Source organism: Lethenteron reissneri, chromosome 44 (genome assembly GCF_015708825.2).
Source record: "Lethenteron reissneri isolate LAM-NWPU_2019-01 chromosome 44, ASM1570882v1, whole genome shotgun sequence".
NCBI lineage: Eukaryota > Metazoa > Chordata > Hyperoartia > Petromyzontiformes > Petromyzontidae > Lethenteron > Lethenteron reissneri.
In genome coordinates, this window is record NC_083822.1 from 5,095,989 (window position 1) to 5,113,689 (window position 17,701).

At 45.8% G+C, this 17,701-nt stretch overlaps 1 protein-coding gene across 4 annotated transcripts; it reads left to right on the forward strand.

Moving 5' to 3' along the window:
* Positions 1-1,628: 1,628 nt before the first annotated feature.
* On the forward strand, positions 1,629-17,440 carry TMEM238 (transmembrane protein 238). Of its 4 annotated transcripts, none has more exons than XM_061569847.1 (4): positions 1,660-1,782; positions 3,995-4,059; positions 8,480-9,121; positions 13,782-17,440. In XM_061569847.1, exon 3 carries the CDS (start codon positions 8,486-8,488, stop codon positions 9,116-9,118), a length of 633 nt encoding a protein of 210 aa, XP_061425831.1. In that variant the 5' UTR covers positions 1,660-1,782; positions 3,995-4,059; positions 8,480-8,485; the 3' UTR covers positions 9,119-9,121; positions 13,782-17,440. The 4 variants fall into 4 exon arrangements, with proteins under 4 accessions (XP_061425830.1, XP_061425831.1, XP_061425832.1 ...); XM_061569848.1 differs by having other exon boundaries at positions 3,995-4,041; XM_061569846.1 differs by lacking the exon at positions 3,995-4,059 and having other exon boundaries at positions 1,629-1,782.
* The last annotated feature ends 261 nt before the right edge of the window (positions 17,441-17,701 follow it).

The following is a 17,701-nucleotide window of genomic DNA, read 5'->3' on the forward strand; positions in this document are numbered from 1 at the left end:
GCGAAGTTGATGCTCGGGACATGATTTGTTGACTTTGTTTCGCAAAGTGACAAGTACCAAACGGTGGTGGATTGTCAACCCCTCTCTGGGATTTGAACCTTCACATTTCCAATTGTGGTGCACACCTGTGACCGAGCACGTTTTGGGAAGCAATGGTTGGTGGCTCAGACGAAGATTTGAAGAACTTCCAAACCCACTGGGTTATAAAGTGGCAGTAAAGCGAGTTCGTTGCACCCATCTCTCTACAGTCCTTGAAATGTGATGATCTCACGAATTGGTTTTCTCCCACGCACAAACTTGCCCTTAAAAAGGAATTGGTCAGACTTTCCCATGCACGCAGTTTGGCCACAGCACATCCTGCCAGCCAAACGCTACCCCCCCCCCCCCCCATTCCTAATGTATGTATAGAGAAGTTGGCGACGACTCATTCAGAGACTGAGGTAAGGTTAAGGACTTTCGCCGTGTATTAAGGGCTGTCCAGCGCGCATGACCCCACGTCCCGTGACGCCATCGCACCGGACAGCGCACATGACGCCACCACTCTCCTACTCTACATATGTATAGAACTGGAATTTAGTCCACACTTCACGTTGCCAACCGTGCTCATCGGAGCTGCTAATCAACTAGTCCTGTATTAGCCCTCCCACTGACCTTAACCAACACATTCCTGCGGAAGGAGCTGGTAGGAACGTTGGGTTGAGTGGTCAATGGCCAGGGTCAACGGCGGCGTGGTGTATTCCGCAAATATGCCCGACTGTGAGGGCGGGCACAAGCCGGCGTGAGTAGGTTAAACGTTGACTTTTATAAGAGCACCACGGGGTGACCAGCCCCTCCCCACCCAGCCCCACCCCTCCCACGCCCCACTCAGCCCCTTCCTTCACGACGGAGGGACACAATAATCCCCTGTGGGCTGGTGTAACCAAGCGGTTCCTACCAGTGTAACTAACTACCCGACGTAAAACTTGTCCCTACCCCATAAAACTTGTCCCTACCCCTAAACGAGCCAACCAGTAAGTAGTCGCCCGAACAATTACACGAATCGACGCGCCACCCAACATCTAATTCCCCAGCCTTCGTCGGTGAACCGACCCGACATGTCGACCGGCCACTTGTGTCGTGATGCCCTCACCCCCCTGCCACGTTGACCCCGAGCCGTGGATCTGCACGTCAGAGGTCGCAAACGGGTTTTGATTCCGTACCCGTACCCGGCCGCATCAGGGTCGCAAATGGGTACCTGTGCCTGGCCGGGTGCGGGTACCCGTTCCGTACCCTACCCGAAATGAGTGACAAACGGCTGACTCACCAGTGACTCACGGCCTACCCGTACCCGGCCGCACCAGGGTCGCAAACGGGTACCCCGTACCCGTACCTGGCCGGGTACGGGTAGGTGGGTATCGGGTAGGGTAGCCGGGTATCGGGTACCCGGTTGCGACCTCTGCTGCACGTGCGGTGCTTCACCACCGATTCAGCTGTTGCCGGTTTTAATTTTTTTTTCCAGTTTTGTTCGGTCACCACTCCGCGTGATGTTCACAACCAAAAAAGGAAAACGGAACTTGCGTTTTCTTGCGAAACGGTGGGAAATGCGCAACTCTCCGATAAGGAGCGGGTGGGGGGGAGGGTGGCCATGCCGGGCTTGGGGAGTTTACCACGGGGCGGAGAGGGTGAAAGAAAGCGGCGAGCGGACACGAGCAACGTGAACATGACCGCAAACCCGAGACGTCTTGGCGAAAGACGAGGCGTCGATAAGAACCGTCGACGAACACTGGACGAGGACATGTGAAGGTAGCGTGGAGCGTTTTAATTCACTGCGCGCATTTCTCACGCGGCCAGTTGCTTTCAAGATTGAGAAATCGGTTAGTTTTCTTGTCGTTGAATGTCAAGTTTGTAACATCTGGGCATACTGTGTCTTCGTGTTCTAATTTGAGCAGGGTCCCTGTGGTGGACAGATTAATACGGTATATTATTTTTATGACAACGTTACATTACATATCGTTCTGCTGCGCTGTGCTCATGGTTGGCTCACACTGGACTTGAATTGATCCCAAGGTTGCCATTTCGATTTTCCCTGCGTGGCGCTTGAAATGTTTCATATATACATACAGTCTTGGCTAAGTTTCTTAAATCTCGCCATCATCTCTGCCCGTGCAGCAGTATACATGGCTTCAACCACGATCCATCGAGACGTCGAGAGCCAGCAGTAGGCTCAATACCCGATACTGCACGTGGGCCCTGTAGAGATTGCTCAAGTGGAGAGGGCCCCCTTCCGTCAGCAGTGGCACGAGCGAGGAATTGCAGGGTTGCCTTCCCGCGTTGTTGTGAACTATGGGTGAAACAAGTTGTGGGAATGGGAGGTCACGGGTGGCTGCGATCCGTTTCACGTTCCGAGTGATGTGCTGGTGTCAGCGAGCAGCTATTAGGGAGAAGTTGGCCATGCGTGATACGGCCAGGAGGTGGTGTTCAAATGAGCTGGCAGCATTGCTAAATTGGTCAGGAACTTTTATGTTTTGTTACTGGTAGGAACCCCCTGGTTACACCAGCCCACAGGGGATTATTGTGTCCGTCCGTCGTGCAGGGAAGGGCTGGGTGGGGAGGGTGGGGAGGGGCTGGATGGGGAGGATGAGGCTGGATGGGGAGGGGCTGGGTGAGGGGTGGGGCTGGGTGGGGAGGGTCTGGTCACCCCGTGGTGCCCTTAAACGTTTAACTTACTGTGCCCGCCCTCACAGTCGGGCATATTTGCGGAATACACCACGCCGCCGTTGACCCTGGCCATTGACCTAGCAGCCCAACGTTCCTACCAGCTCCCTCCGCAGGACAATGTGTTTAATGCCGAGTGGACGCAGTCGGTGTGGCCCAGTCCCAGTGATGTCGCTGGCATGCATTGACTACTGGTGTTGTGTGCGGTGGCCATAAATACATCAAACCTACAATACCATAGATACTTGCCTTCGGGAAACATGCCTAGCTTTGCTCAAATCACGAAGGAACACGCCTCGGTCTTAAGTAGGCATAGCTGGTGGTGGCGAGTGGTGGATAGTGTGAGTTTTGATGTGTATCGTGATGGGTGTAATGAATGGTGAGTCTGTGGTGAGTGTGTGTATAGTGTGTGTTGAGTGTGAGTGTGTATGAGCTGAGTGTATCGTGTTTGGTATTTCGTGAGGTTTAACACGTAGTGCATGCGTAATGTACGTTGATTTTATAATTACTGTGTAAAAAAAACTATTTTTGTTCCTGGCTAGTAAGTGTTATTTCCTCATTGCTTATGCCTCAAAAGTTCACAAAATGGCTATTATTCCCCACAAACTTTGCTTTTGTGACTAGGACAGTGATATTTTGAAATGTACCTGTTTTCAATGAGAAAACGTGGTGTGCATTTGTGTCATTCCTTCACATAAAGTCCTGGTCACAAAAGCAAAGTTTGTGGGTAATAATAGCCATTTTCTATACCTTTGAGGCATAAGCAATTAGAAAATAACACTTAGTACCCAGGAACAAAAATCGTGTTGCATAGTGTTACCATATGAATAACCCAACCGTATTGGATACCCATTAAAATATATATGCAATTCGCACGTGAAGGGCTCACAAGTGATGCCATCTCATCTATCCCTCTAAGGAACGAAAAAGGAACATTTCTCCCCAAATCTGGCTGTCGCCTGACGAAGCTAGTTGTAATTATTGGCGAAACGTCGTACTCAGATTGTAAATGTTGTCAATTTGCTCTCCAACACACCGGCTAGTGCTGTACTAGTGACGAATTGGCCACGTTCTCTTTACGTGACAACCCTTACTAGTTGGCTGTGTCGGGTGGTGGAGGGTTAAACGACACACTCATATATTTACGCGATCTAACCGAACAAAATAACTATATTATGGATCATGTGGGGTGTCTGGAGAGTTGAGTGTTCGCTGCTGTGAGTGGTGCGTGGTATTCGCCAGTTACAAGCGTCTGTACATTCCAGTTACGTTGTTTTCGCCTCGCCGTCGTGTTTTCCAGGAACGCACCCCCAACGTAAATAGAGGACTTACCGCCGTGAGTTTTAGGTGAGGATTATGTGAACGGTGAGTGCCTTCTGTAACGTATAATAACAGTGGTGAGTGCAACCTAGGGGCCGTCCATAAATGACGTCACGCACCTAAAGGGGGGGGGGGGTTAGACATTTGTGACAATGTGTGACGAGGGGGGGGGGGTTGAGAAATGTGACGTCACATCAAAATGCGCAACTTTAAATAAATATAAAATTGTTATAACAACACTAATTGTTATAGCAACACTCCTACAACATCAGAGTACAGCGCCACATTAAATACGCACTACAATGACAATAGTTTAAAGCGATTTGGAGCATGTTTTATTTTCAAAATGGAAATATGGTTTGGGGGGGGGGACAGAGCTTTGTGACGTCATATTTGGGGGGGGGTCTGACTTTTTGTGACGCCGTGTGACGAGGGGGGAGTAAAAAATCGTCCAAAATCGCGTGACGTCATTTATGGACGGCCCCTTACAGTATATGATTTCAGTTATTAAAGTGCAATACAACATTGTCTATTGACAACAATTGTATACTGTAATGTTAAACCTAATGTAACTTTATCGAGTATTGTTTAATTATTTGAAGAAAGCCGGACATTCCCCGTTACTGGAGAGGCACGAATATTTGAAACTTGGGCCAGTCCACACCCCCCCCCAACCGCCAATCAACTTGGACTCGCCCAGATAAGTGGGTGGGTACAGGTAGAACGTTGAGGGGGGGGGGGGGTGATACTCCCCCTACTCCATTGGCTAATGCTAATTAGCAGGGCGTGGTTTCGTCGCTCTGACCACGCCCCTCCTCTTACCTGTGCGGGTTCAGACAAGCAGCCCAGGTGTCAGCACCACGCCTTGTTTGCTTCTTAGCCCCCTCGAAGTTACACAATCGTCAACTCCCGTCCGATAGTTCACCCCGAGCGGCGTGGCTCATGCTACATAGATAACGTCTACGCTGCCCTAGAACAAGTTTATGGAATGTTATCCATACAGATGAGTGGTTGGATAGTTTAACTTGTGTTGCGTTACTTGCAGTGGGTAGGTGAGTTCGTGAGTGTGGGTTTTGAGTTTGGGGGATTGATTTTCGACTGTTTCCTGCCACCGTTTCAACTGGGCCTCGTGGTCTGTACTTGGGCAGGTGTGTGCACACACATGCATATACACGTCTACGTAGATGCACGCAATCATGTATGCTGATGCAGTACTCATTGATGACAGTGATGGTGATGTATACACGTAGTGTAATCACACATGTTTTAATGTGTTTCAGAACAAAGCCACATATATGCATACAGTCACTAACCTACTTGGACATACTTACTTGCATAATACATAGCTTGATAGGTACCCACATGCAAATTCTTGCCTCTACACGTGCACTAATACCTGTTGAACGTGCTCTTGAGTTTCTTAACCTGACTAAACGGAATGAACTAAAGTAAAATTAACTGGATTTAAATATATATTCAAATACATGTGCATACACCACGCCAACGTGCATTTAAAGGTTTATAGTATTTATCGCCATCGGAACTTTCACACGTACCTTCTTCATGCATGGAGACACCTTTGTATACAAATATACCAACAAGACGCACTTTCCCATACGTGTACTACATGTGTAAGACACGTACCCCTTTCACACATACGCTGCACCTATTTAAACACGTGTACGCACAGCATTACTGTGTCGTCGTTAAATGCGGTTGTTGGAAAAACAAGAAGCGTTTAAAAATCGAAACTTGATCATACCAAATAATGAATACTCTTTGGTTCTTTCGGTAAAGTCACGTCGGTAGAAAAAAAATAGATCACGACGTTTCGATCGCAACACAAGCAATCGTCATCAGGTGAGACAATCTACAGCAAGAAAACTACTCAATTTCTGCTTCAGCAGTTCTCTTGGTGTAGTTATCTCGCCTGACTACGTGACTTTACCGAAATAACCAGAGTATGGATTCCTGCAGTCACGAAAGCTTCAAATCAAGATCAAAGAATTAATGTTGTTTACTATTATCAAGTTCAGATTTTTGGTGTTGGTCTGCCGCTAATAACTACCCCAGGTAAACATAGTCTGTGAAATGCTTATACCCTGTGATAGGTTTATCTGTTGTTAGCTGTTGTGTCCCTCCATCAGATCATTGTTTAGCTCGGCTTGTCGAACGTGATTTTAGTTTTCTGACATCTACCCCTTGAGTCCAGCTTTTTCAGCTTTCTCTTATCAACTTCAAGCATTTCCTGCTGTTTATTCCCCGTTGGACTTCATAATAACATTGTTGTCGGAAAATCTGAAGTGGTTAATAAGTATTTCTCCAATTATAATTATGTTTTTTTTGAACATCTTAGAATTCTCGCTTTGAGTCACTTTATCGAAATTCGCCTTGCCTGACCCCTTGTCATATGATTACGTTTATTTATATAACTTCCATTTTCATGAAAAACAAGTTCTTGTTTATAAATATGTAGACAATGGTGTTTTTAAAATATATATTTCCGCCTCGGTTTGTGAGAGCGTGTTTATAAACGCTTACGGTATTACCTGCCATGGCACAGATGACAGAAGCTTGGAGTACAGTGATGTAGAAGAATGGTGCAAAGTCTTGAAAGTGTGCAAGCAAGCACGGTGGGGGATGGCACTGAGAGTCAGAACGAGGGACGCGTTGATGATGAAACATGGACAGCTTAAAGGGAGTATGTTGACTAAAATTAGAGTTATTATGCTTTTTTTACATAGCAGCTGAGTACAGGCCCAAGACCCAAAGAGTTTAAGTGGTCAGCAACAAACAACTAGCACAGTCAACAACGCTGTAAGAGATAGGAGTGTACCACGTGTCTTGATTTGAGCGAGGTTCATCTTCTTGGTTCTTTCGGTAAAGTCACGTAGAAGGGAAGTAATAAAATAAATAAAATAAAACATAATAAAATAATTCTCACGACGTTTCGGCCACAACGCAAGCAGCCGTCCTCAGGTGAAGAACAGGTCTGTCGGAAAGACAGACGTTGACCTGTTCTTCACCTGAGGACGGCTGCTTGCGTTGTGGCCGAAACGTCGTGAGAATTATTTTATTATGTTTTATTTTATTATTTTATTACTTCCCTTCTACGTGACTTTACCGAAAGAACCAAGAAGATGAACGCTGTAAGAGATAGGAGTGTACCACGTTTCTTGATTTGAGCGAGGTTGTTGTAGTAAGGGCTTTGGGAGAAAGAGATGATGATGGAGTAGGGAATTCAAACAGTGGAACAGTGCCAGAGAAGAAGCAGAGAGAGAAGTGAGGTGCCCTGCAGTGTGGTTGGTAATTGGTGGGTGAGTGGTGGGTTAAAGGGAGTATGTTGACTGTCGAGAGAAACAAAGGGGGCTTTGGTGAGACGTGTCACTGGCTGGAGGGTGACAGACACCGACGACGACTTGGGAATGACCTCTCATCCAGCAGTAGATGGATCATAGCTGACGATGACAATACACGGCACACACAGACTGATCACAAAGGTCACTCCGTTTAGCTTTTTAGTCTGCTGGGAAAATTACTGTTAGCGAGCCCCTATTTTAAGACCAAAACGGCGAAACAGAATGTTGTGGTGTGCACAATGGATGCACACAGTACTGCCAACTCTCATCACCAAAAACACCTCCGTGCTAACCAACACACCTGCCAACGCACATACCCAACCACCTGCACATTCACCTGCATGCCCTTACGCAACTATCTTCCAACTCTCAGACACAAAGACAATGATCTCCGAGATAGGCTTTAACAGACTGTTGGGGTCAAGGGCCGTTAGCGAGCACCTATTAAGGTGCTGCACAGCACACACAGGGATGGGAGTCCAACAACACGCCTGGACACCTTTGTCTCCCCAGTGCTGATGCTTACACACCATACAGTCGAGCTAAGGCAGTGGTGGGGAACGTCCGGCCCGCGGGCCGTATGAGCCCCGCGAAATCATTTGGTGTGGCCCTGCCAAGGCAACCGCAGGCGGGACTCGAAATTCAATAAATCTCGGAGCAAACCTGGAAAAGCAGTTGCGAGTAGCAGCATCATCAATAGCCAGCTAACGTTACACGCCTCGCCAAAGAGGAGCAGTTGCAGCCATCACATTAGGGGTGAGTTAATTAAATGTTGACCAAATATAACAGGCACATTTTTAAGTTGATAATTTTGTATGGCCCGCGAATGATGTTATAAATATCCAAATGGCCCTTGGCAGAAAAAAGGTTCCCCGCCCCTGAGCTAAGGGATGGCCACAACTGGTTCAGATATTTGTCGTAAATATTGGCCTTGAGCGGGAATTGAACCCGGGTAGCTGGTTTCGTAGTGCAGTGCACTGACCGTTTACGACCACTTCCCACCCATCCACACGCACCAACTCACCGACACCCACTTCACCCTCTCGCCCGCACACCTACCCATCACCCGCTCCCTGACCGAGTTGCGTGTCTCGTTGTGCCCACAGCCTGGCATGGCGGTGCCCAAGCGAGGCATCGGCCGCTGTGCTTACGCCTTCGTGCTCGCCATCAGCTTCGACGTGGCCGGCGTGGCGCTGCTCACGTGGGGCCTCTTCGGCGATGTGATCTACTTCGACCTGCTCATCTACTGCGGCGCCATCCTGGTCTTCCTGAGCCTCGTGTGGTGGATCTTCTGGTACACGGGCAACATCGAGGTGCCCCTCTCAGAGTTCGATGACGATCGAAAGCCTGGCGGCTTTGAGCGGCTCGCGCGAACCGTGTCGCGGCGGCTGTCGAACCGATTCGGCAGCCAGAGGGGAGCGGCGGAAAGGGCTCACGGGGCCTCGACGTTGCCGTCGTCGACGGCCGGCCGGCAAAATCCTCCGCAGGCTCGCACTCGTGGCACTCGTGGCACTCAGAGTGCCCGATTGTTAAAATACTCTGCAGTACCGGGGGAAGCATCGGCGGTGTCGTCGTCGTCGTCATCAGCAGCTGCAGCATCACCTGCTGGAGCAGCCTCGTCCATGGAGATGAAGCCCATGATCGCGCCAAGCTCCAAGAAGAGAGGAGTCAGTTTTCAAATTCGCCCCATCACTCCCAGGGGCTCAGGAGCACCGAGCACCTTTGTGGACATATCTACGTTGTGATGAGTGAGTGCTGCACAGTCATTACTGCGGGACTAGCAAAACGCCTGTGAAATTGCACATGTCACCCTATCGGCTCGATAGAGACATATGGTCATATAGTTCCATTCTTATTACGAGGAGGGAAAGATATTGGCGAAATGAGGTGACTCATGATTTTATTGGATTTCTTTTCTCGTCCTTTTACAAAACTAATCCCAACTGTAACGTAAAACAAAATGGAATAATGGGAATTGTGTTACAGACTTTCTAAAAACTCAACAATACTGCCGTTGTGAACCAATTCTGCTACAATTGGTTTCATGTGGGTTAAAGGTCATTAAAGATCGTACATACCTCATCACTGTCATCGGGCTTCAGCACGTTCACTTAATCAGGTGTCATCTGAGAGAGTATGATACGTAATTAATGCGAACGAGGTCTAAATTAACCTTTGCCGTGATAATTGGCCGTATTGTCCCAGGTGCTGCTTATTAGGCCCAGCATTTGTTTTCAAAATCCTGCGTGGTTCGGGGATGGGGGTTTATGCAGTCGGAATCATTGAATCTCAACAGGCTCAGCACCATTTTATACTGGTGAGTGGTGAGGGTCAAGTGAGTTAATGATTTGTGAATGATGAGCATCAGGGGCATGGTGGATTTCGGATGAGGGTCAAGTGAATGTCCTGCCAAGTGTCATGTCACCCACGGGTATGAAAAATTAAACGTCCCTTTTTTCATCCAGGAAAGTCTTACCCAAATCCACTGGCGGGGCCCGTGGAGGGGGTGGGGTGGCACGTGCCCCCCCCCCCCCCCCCCCCCAATGATCCGATCAAAATCCCTAATTTCAATCGGATCATTGGAGTTTATTAGTAATACATCGGTATTTTGCGACCCCCACTGCCACTGTGAAGCGTATTATTACGTGCCAGGGACTCTGAGATGATAGGACAATAGTCTGAGTCCATAATTGGCAATAAGTAACGGCAAAGCAGTTCTAAGTGACTCACAGAATTGTGCGCAGTTGCGTATACAGTACACGACTTCCCTAAAGGCATTCACCTTCAGCGAGCGCGATGCCGCACACGCATCGAATAAAAAGCAAGGGACAAGTCCTTACTTACTAACAACTGCTATCTATTTTCATTGCTGGAGGGGTTGCCCCCCTCCCTACCTGAAAATCCTGGCTCTGCCATTGCCCAAATCTCATGGGTTTTCGGCAAGAGGGTCTGAATTGCCATGTTTTGGCAATTCTCTTACAATTTTTTCCCGTGTGAGATTACAGTTTCCCTGAGAACAAACACACAAATAAATAAATAAAATAAAAAATTGATGTGTAGTCAAATCATCAGCCGGCTTGCTTTACTGCATTCGACCGTGATATTTATAAACTTATGGCGCTATAACAACAACATTATTGCCATGTGGGAAAATAAGTTGGTGGAGTGAAGTATCCCATTGAATGAGTTCGGCTTCTAAATGAGACACTGCTATCTTATCGCGTTGTTGGAAATAGCCAGAGGGGAGTAGACTTTACACCAGTTTAAGGTCCACATTTGGCTACATCTCAGGATGGTACCTGCAGGGCTACGACAGTGCTGTTGTAAAGCAAACCGCCTCCGCATACAGATGTTAAGCCAACTCTGTACGTGCTAGAGATGAGCTTAGGATCAAATATTTTATTTTATTTTTAGGCAAAATTTCGGACTTTAGTGTTGAATAGAGTATTAAGCATTGAAAACTGATTATGCTTACAATTACATCAGTGAAACAATAATTGTGTATACTGGATTTTTTAAATTTAAACAGTTTAAGCAACACTGATGGCAATTTTGACGTGAAAAGTGTTGGCGTGATGCCACTGAAAAAACGGCACTTTCTGTGACATTTTCAGATCCATCCGAAACCAAAATGTTTCCCGATCATTTGGATTTATTTGATCTAATGCCTGATTTTTGGATATTTCAGATGAATCCAAAGATTGGAAACACATCTATAGTGTTTGCAGTATAGCAGTCTACATGGTTCCTACACAGTAGGCGTGCAATGATGCATCGATTCAATTATTAAAACGGATGCTTATGTTTCATGCATAGTTAGAATTATTATTACGTGGGAATTACACGCGAAGCTTGCGTTCAGGGCTAATGGAATGAACAGAGAAAGAGGAAATTGAGAAGCAATACAAATGAGATGGCAAAAAAATGAGACGGTAAAGAATCAAATTTTAGTGAGTGGAATCGCTGCGCAGAAATGTGACGGCCCATACAAATGCCGGGGAAAGTGAATTGGCACAAATGCGCCTAGCCACACAGGATAAAAAAAAAAGCATCCTGTTTTTGTGAATTACTGTACTGCATTTCGATTTAAAGCTTTCGTGACTGCAGGGATTCATCTTCTTGGTTCTTTCGGTAAAGTCACGTAGAATGGAAACAATAAAAATAATAAAATAAAACATAATAAAATAATTCTCACGACGTTTCGGCCACAATGCAAGCAGCCGTCATCAGGTGAAGACCAGGTCTGTCGGGGAGACAGCGTCTGAATGTCTCCCCGACAGACCTGGTCTTCACCTGATAACGGCTGCTTGCGTTGTGGCCGAAACGTCGTGAGAATTATTTTATTATGTTTTATTTTATTATTTTTATTGTTTCCATTCTACTGTACTGCAGTTGTGTTCTTATCAGCATACGTGTTTGTGGGTTTTTTTTAATGTATGCGTGTGGGTTGTGTGGGTTGTGTGTGTGTGTGTGGGATGTTGGGGGTTCTTCTTACGTGTGGGGAGCGATGACTCGGTGGTCAGCACGCTCTCTGCGATGAACCTGGCAACCCGAGTTCAGTTTTTGCTCTCAGCCAAAATCGGTGACGGTTATCTGAACTGGGCCTGAGCCTCAAAAGATGCCCTGTGTGATGTGTAAACATTGCCACGAGGGAGACAAAGGCGGCTCGGCGTAGTGCTGGCTATCCACTCCCTCATATACTGTGCTGACCTTATAGTCGGTGTTCTTGAACATCACTTACCCCAATCGGCTGTTAAAAGTTTTCTGGGGGGATCTTTGTTTTTGTTGGTATTTGTGCATAGGTTTCTATGTATGTTGGGTTTTCCATGTGTTGGTAAATATGAATGATTTTATGGGTTTGTACATTTTTAAGATTCGCATGTATCAGGACAGTAACCCACAATCTCCAGGAAGTGGGTTAATTTCCTGGCCACAATCTATTGTAAAACCAGTGAGGTTGTTCCCCTCTCCCTCCCCCCCTGTACTTGGCCTGAGCCTCCATTAGTGTGACTCAAACTAGAATGAGCACCTGGTGCCAGAAGTTTCACGTTGGCAATGGGGAGACTAAGGTGGCCTGGTGTGCATCTTTCTGCCTACACCACCCCCTCGTGTGCCATACCTGCCATACATTAACTTGTAAAGATCACTAATCCCAACAGCAAATTATTCTAAAGCTTACATGAACATTCTTTTAGAAAATGCAATATCAACAATAGTACAATAATGGAGATAATATTTCAGAGCCCTTTATCAATTCGCCGCTGATTCAAGACCTTGCCAGGCATGGGAGTTGTGTGACCATACTTCACCATGCTGTCATTTTGGTTGGTGAAAGTGTTGGGTACGTGGGGGTGGTGGGGAAGTGGATGTTGCAACGGGTTAAGTCATTGTTCACCGATGTTAGCGGTGGTCAGCAATTGTAACTCACACTTTATACAACGGATAAGCAGACAAAACGTCTACTTCATATGGTCTGTCTACATTCATGTGAATTTCGGCCGCATTCAAACTTTGCAAACTCTGGACCGGTCACGACATACTGTGTCTCAGCAGCAGCGTCGGGCTCGCTTGAATCAATGGTGATGAAATACCAGATGTTGTCGTTAGAGGCATATTCACTCTTTAAGATATGGGTCCCAGTTTGACACAAAATTACATAACATAGCACAATATACTAAAAATCATACATTTGGTGTAACATAATTTTACATCAAATTAGACCCATGTCTTGAAGAGAGTGACATTGTCTATAACATCTGGCATCTCAGCAGAATGTATTAAAGCAAAGCGTGACTGCTGATGAGACACTGGGCCAGTTTCATTGTTTTTAATACATTCTGCTGAAATGATGCACTCCCAAAGAACCGTGGGACGACTATTTGTGTAAAAAAATACTTTTATATTTTTTATGGACAAAAATATAGACACGATAGACATATTGTCTACTTATCTATTTTGTTATTTATGATGTCCACAACAACGTTGATCGTGCAGTGCGTTATTATCACTGCGCCGCCAATCCATGGCACAGTAATAAATTACTCTGCTCAAAATCATAAAAAGTGTGGCTGCATGATGCTGACCATAACAGGCTAATATAGCCAACTCAACAAAGACTAATAGTGGTGCAGCCCTGCAACTTCTCGTTCACACTACTGCTGGTGGAAAGCACCAGAAGGTGTTGTGACCTTCTCATCCACCCCACCACACACGGACCTGCTCGTAAACTAACTACTTACGCTGCTGGGCGGATAGAGCCACGGAGATTTAAGAATCATGCACCATTGTGTCAACCTGTCCTGCCAGGACCTCTGGATTACGAGTCCAGCATGCTCACCTATACACCACAGCAACCGATGCTACAGCACTCGTAATTGTGTTCTTTGTCTTTGCTGTGTTTTGATGCAGGGTGTGGTTGAATCCAATGTTCCGTGGAGGTGATGGAAGATGGTGACGGTGGTGGTGGTGGTCACGAAGCTGATGGTGATGACTTTGCTTCAGGCACTGGGGGTGGGGCGGGGGGGGTCTGAAGTTTTTGGGATTGCTGTGTGAAGCCTGGATTTGCAAGGACTGCCAAGTTCCCATCTCTCCGAAGCTCTGAATATCGGTGTGCCCCTAACGTGTGAATGACAGCCGATCCACACTGTGGTGAACTGCACCAATGACTGTACCAGAGACAAATGTCTAACTTGGGGGAAAATTAATCATTCTGTGCATGCAGACTATTGTTTAATCCCACTAAACATGCGGAGACAACTGTTTATGTTTTAATATGACGATGATGAAATTTTACGGCACATTATTTCACTGAAAAACAATGCAACTACATTTGTGATACTATCGGGAGCAAAGTTCTTCGTTTTAATCTTTGACGTTAGCAAAGGCCATCCGTTTTTGCACGAACATTTTTAAAGCATCCCTTTGTGATTGGCGGCTGTGAGCAGCTAAAACTGTATCATCCTATAACCTTGGAATGGTCGGTCTGGATATTTTGAGATCATGGGTTTGTCAATAATAGCTTGTTTCTGTCCGAATACATGACTGTTGAAGCCATCTGTGTTGCGCTGAGGTCAGAGTTTTCGACCAGCATTTAGAAATGTGCACGTTAAAAGCAAGGTCACGGTCAGCTCAGCCCATAATTTGATAAGATGAATGTGTTCCACTTTGTGGGAAGCAGACTGTAGTTGTCCTATAGACGTTCTGGCATTGGCCATAGGAATCTTTAAGTTGTTCGTATTTTTTTACAATTGTTTTTATTTTATTTTTTATTTTATCAGGTAAGGCCACAGGTATATCGCTTTTTTTCAGAAACGACCTGGCCACAAATGATATCTCAGCGAAGTGGCTTATCACGTGGAAATGTATAGCAGCCAAAATACTCTGAACGTTCGTTCTAAACTCATGTTTCTAAATGTGGAAGGAAAAACCGGAGGACCCGGAGAAATACATTCGAACTCTAAATATACAGGCGTCGGGGTCCGAATCGAACCCACGACCTCGTGCATATCTGGCGAGAGAGAGATAACATTGCCACCGGGGCCGTTAACAAAATACAAGTGCCACCCCACACTCATTGCAGCTGGGAGACTCTCGACTTGAGAAGCCTTGAAGCTGCGCACACTGCGTTTTACAAACTGCTGCATTTCACACACATTTATAGAGTTCTCCCATAAACCGAGGAATGCGAATGCAGCTGTCGCATAACAGCGGGCATCCATTTCAACAAAACCGTGGCGCCTTCCCGCATGAAACAAATGCAGAACTGGCAGGGCCAAAAGTCTTGTTTAACAAGCAAACACACCGCACGCCCGGCGCATGGTGCTGTCCTTGGCAGTTTGTTTAACGTGTAATCATTTCTTTAGCCAGTTGGTGCTTTATCTCCAGAATGTTCAAACAGACGATTTATTTTTGTATAGTCTGGTGTTCTTCGGCTTACCAAAAGCTATACTTCTGTTGAAATCCGTGATCTGCCACAATTACCTTTGGATAGTAACTCTGTCGGCAATGCCCCGTGCGTTTGAGCTACGGTAATATACGTTACAACTAATTGTGAATTTGTTAAGCGTTTACCCCCAGCCCATTGCGAATGATTAATTCATGACAATTGGTGGCGTGTACATTTTTTTAAAAAAAGGTAATTATCACAAAATGAGTTTTTGAAAAAATGTGTTGAGATTCTCCGATGTGTGTTCTTGTTGTACCGGGGTATTGTTCAGCCCTGTCTGACATTTCGCCGCAATTCAGTTCCTGCGATCTACTTCGGGAACTGAATTGTTGAGGTATCAAAGGAGGGCTCTGTCCGAGTGGGATGATCCAAAACTGAACGGTCAAACTTGAATTGTCGTAATGGGACAAGGATTTTATATTGAGTGTGTCAGGGTGTCTGTATCGGATAACAATAAGGTTATATTTTGGATTTGTCAGGTACTGTCATCGTTGCATCAAGGGTTCTAATTCATGCGAGTTCTATATTGAATGAGATAATGGTTATACAGTTGATATGTTCAGGTGTGTACCGAATGTAGCAATGGTTTTGTATCACACGAGATGTGGATTTTGTATGAATTCATTTAAGTGATCTTTATTTGGGCACATTCAGGGTTTTATATCAGATTAGTATAAGGGTTCTGTATGGGATGGCAATAATTCTGCTTTGGATGACCCCCCATGACTCTGTGTCAAAGGGCAAGTGTGGTGTGTTGGGTAATAGAGGTTCTGTATGGGATAATAAAGCAAAAAGGGTGCTTAGATGATGTGAAAAATTTTACCAACTGGTGAGATGGAGCAGTGGACAAAATGTATTTTAATAGTGTAACCCATCATTGAACCTCAATACTTCTTTTTTTCAGAAGGGTCATGCATTGGAATTTTGCCATTATTCAGTGTTTGATTTATGCTTGGCGTTGGTGGCTATGCACGCCTGCAATCCAGCTCTGTGGCGATGAGGGTTGGTGAATGAGTCTCAAGGTCACACAGTATACTGACTCGCCAGGATGTGGCAGCACAGAAAGCGGATTAACTTCCATCTGTATTCCATCGGTATGGGAATTGAGTGTTACCTCTCCCCCCTTTTCATACTCCTGTATCCTCTCAAATGTATAAAACACTAATCATGGAGTAGGCCCAATATCCCAGTATAGTATTGCAGAGCTTGGGCAATTGTTAGCTCCTCTGGTTCATGCTGCCTTCTCTTAATAATTATCTCTCTTTGAGTGAATGTTGGCCTCTCTCTGTACCTCCGATTAGCACGGTTGGCTTCGTATGGTGCGAAAGAAGTTCAACATACACTACGAACACAAGCTGTGCGTGTTACAACATGGATATTTGCCTTGTGGGAAGAAACTGGAGTAACTGGAAAAAACCCAAACGTATGAGGGGATAACACTCAAAACTCCGCCAGGTTCAAGAAACCATTGTTGTACTACCATCTGATGGCGACCTCCTGGCTCAAGCCTACAACACCTGGTATTCCCCGAGTCTCCCTTCGAAGTACTAACAAGGGTTAATCCTTGACTTAAAGCTTTCGTGACTGCAGGAATTCATATTCTTTGGGTCTTTCAGTAAAGTCACGTAGATAGTTCATAGAAAGTAACAAAAAACTACGACGTTTTGCTCATAACACAAGCCATCGTCCCGATGACGATCACTTGTGTTGTGATCGAAACGTAGTTTTTGTTATTTTATTTTAATCATCTTTTAACCGAAAGACCCAAAGAATAAGGGTTAACCCTGATTAGCTTCTGAAATCCGAGACCTGACGATGTTGCCCACATTCAGGGTGAATTGGGCCGTGGAGGCTGTGTGTATTGCTTTCGTTGAGCCACGACATGTGAATGTGGAATTTCCAACACTCGCTTGGGCCTGCCAAGAGACGACCACGTGAACAGCTGAACTGTTTTTTTTTACTTTGGTCCGTCGAAAAAAAAATCACGTTTGCTGTAATTGCAAGGTTGATGCGTTTTTATCTCATTTTATATGTGTACAGAAAAGTGAACGATTTTTTTGTTAGTTTAAATGAATGCATTGATATGCTCTGCATCTGTCGAAACAAAATAACTTTTTCTTAATCGGCGTCTGCATGTTTTTATTGCGCAAAAAAATCAAGTGAGGCATGTGTGTACATAAGAGCAGAGTCTGTCTCTCGGCTTTGTGCTTAGGTGGGTGGAGGCATTAATGTATTCATGAATGCCGAACAAGCTTTGTATGACTCAACCTAACACCCGACACAAAAGCCGCAAGGCCCACAAAGAAAATTGTAGGGCGCCAACAATTCACAAATATAGTTCGTTCGTCATCCGACACTGCCGTCGTGAAATGGTTCGCACACT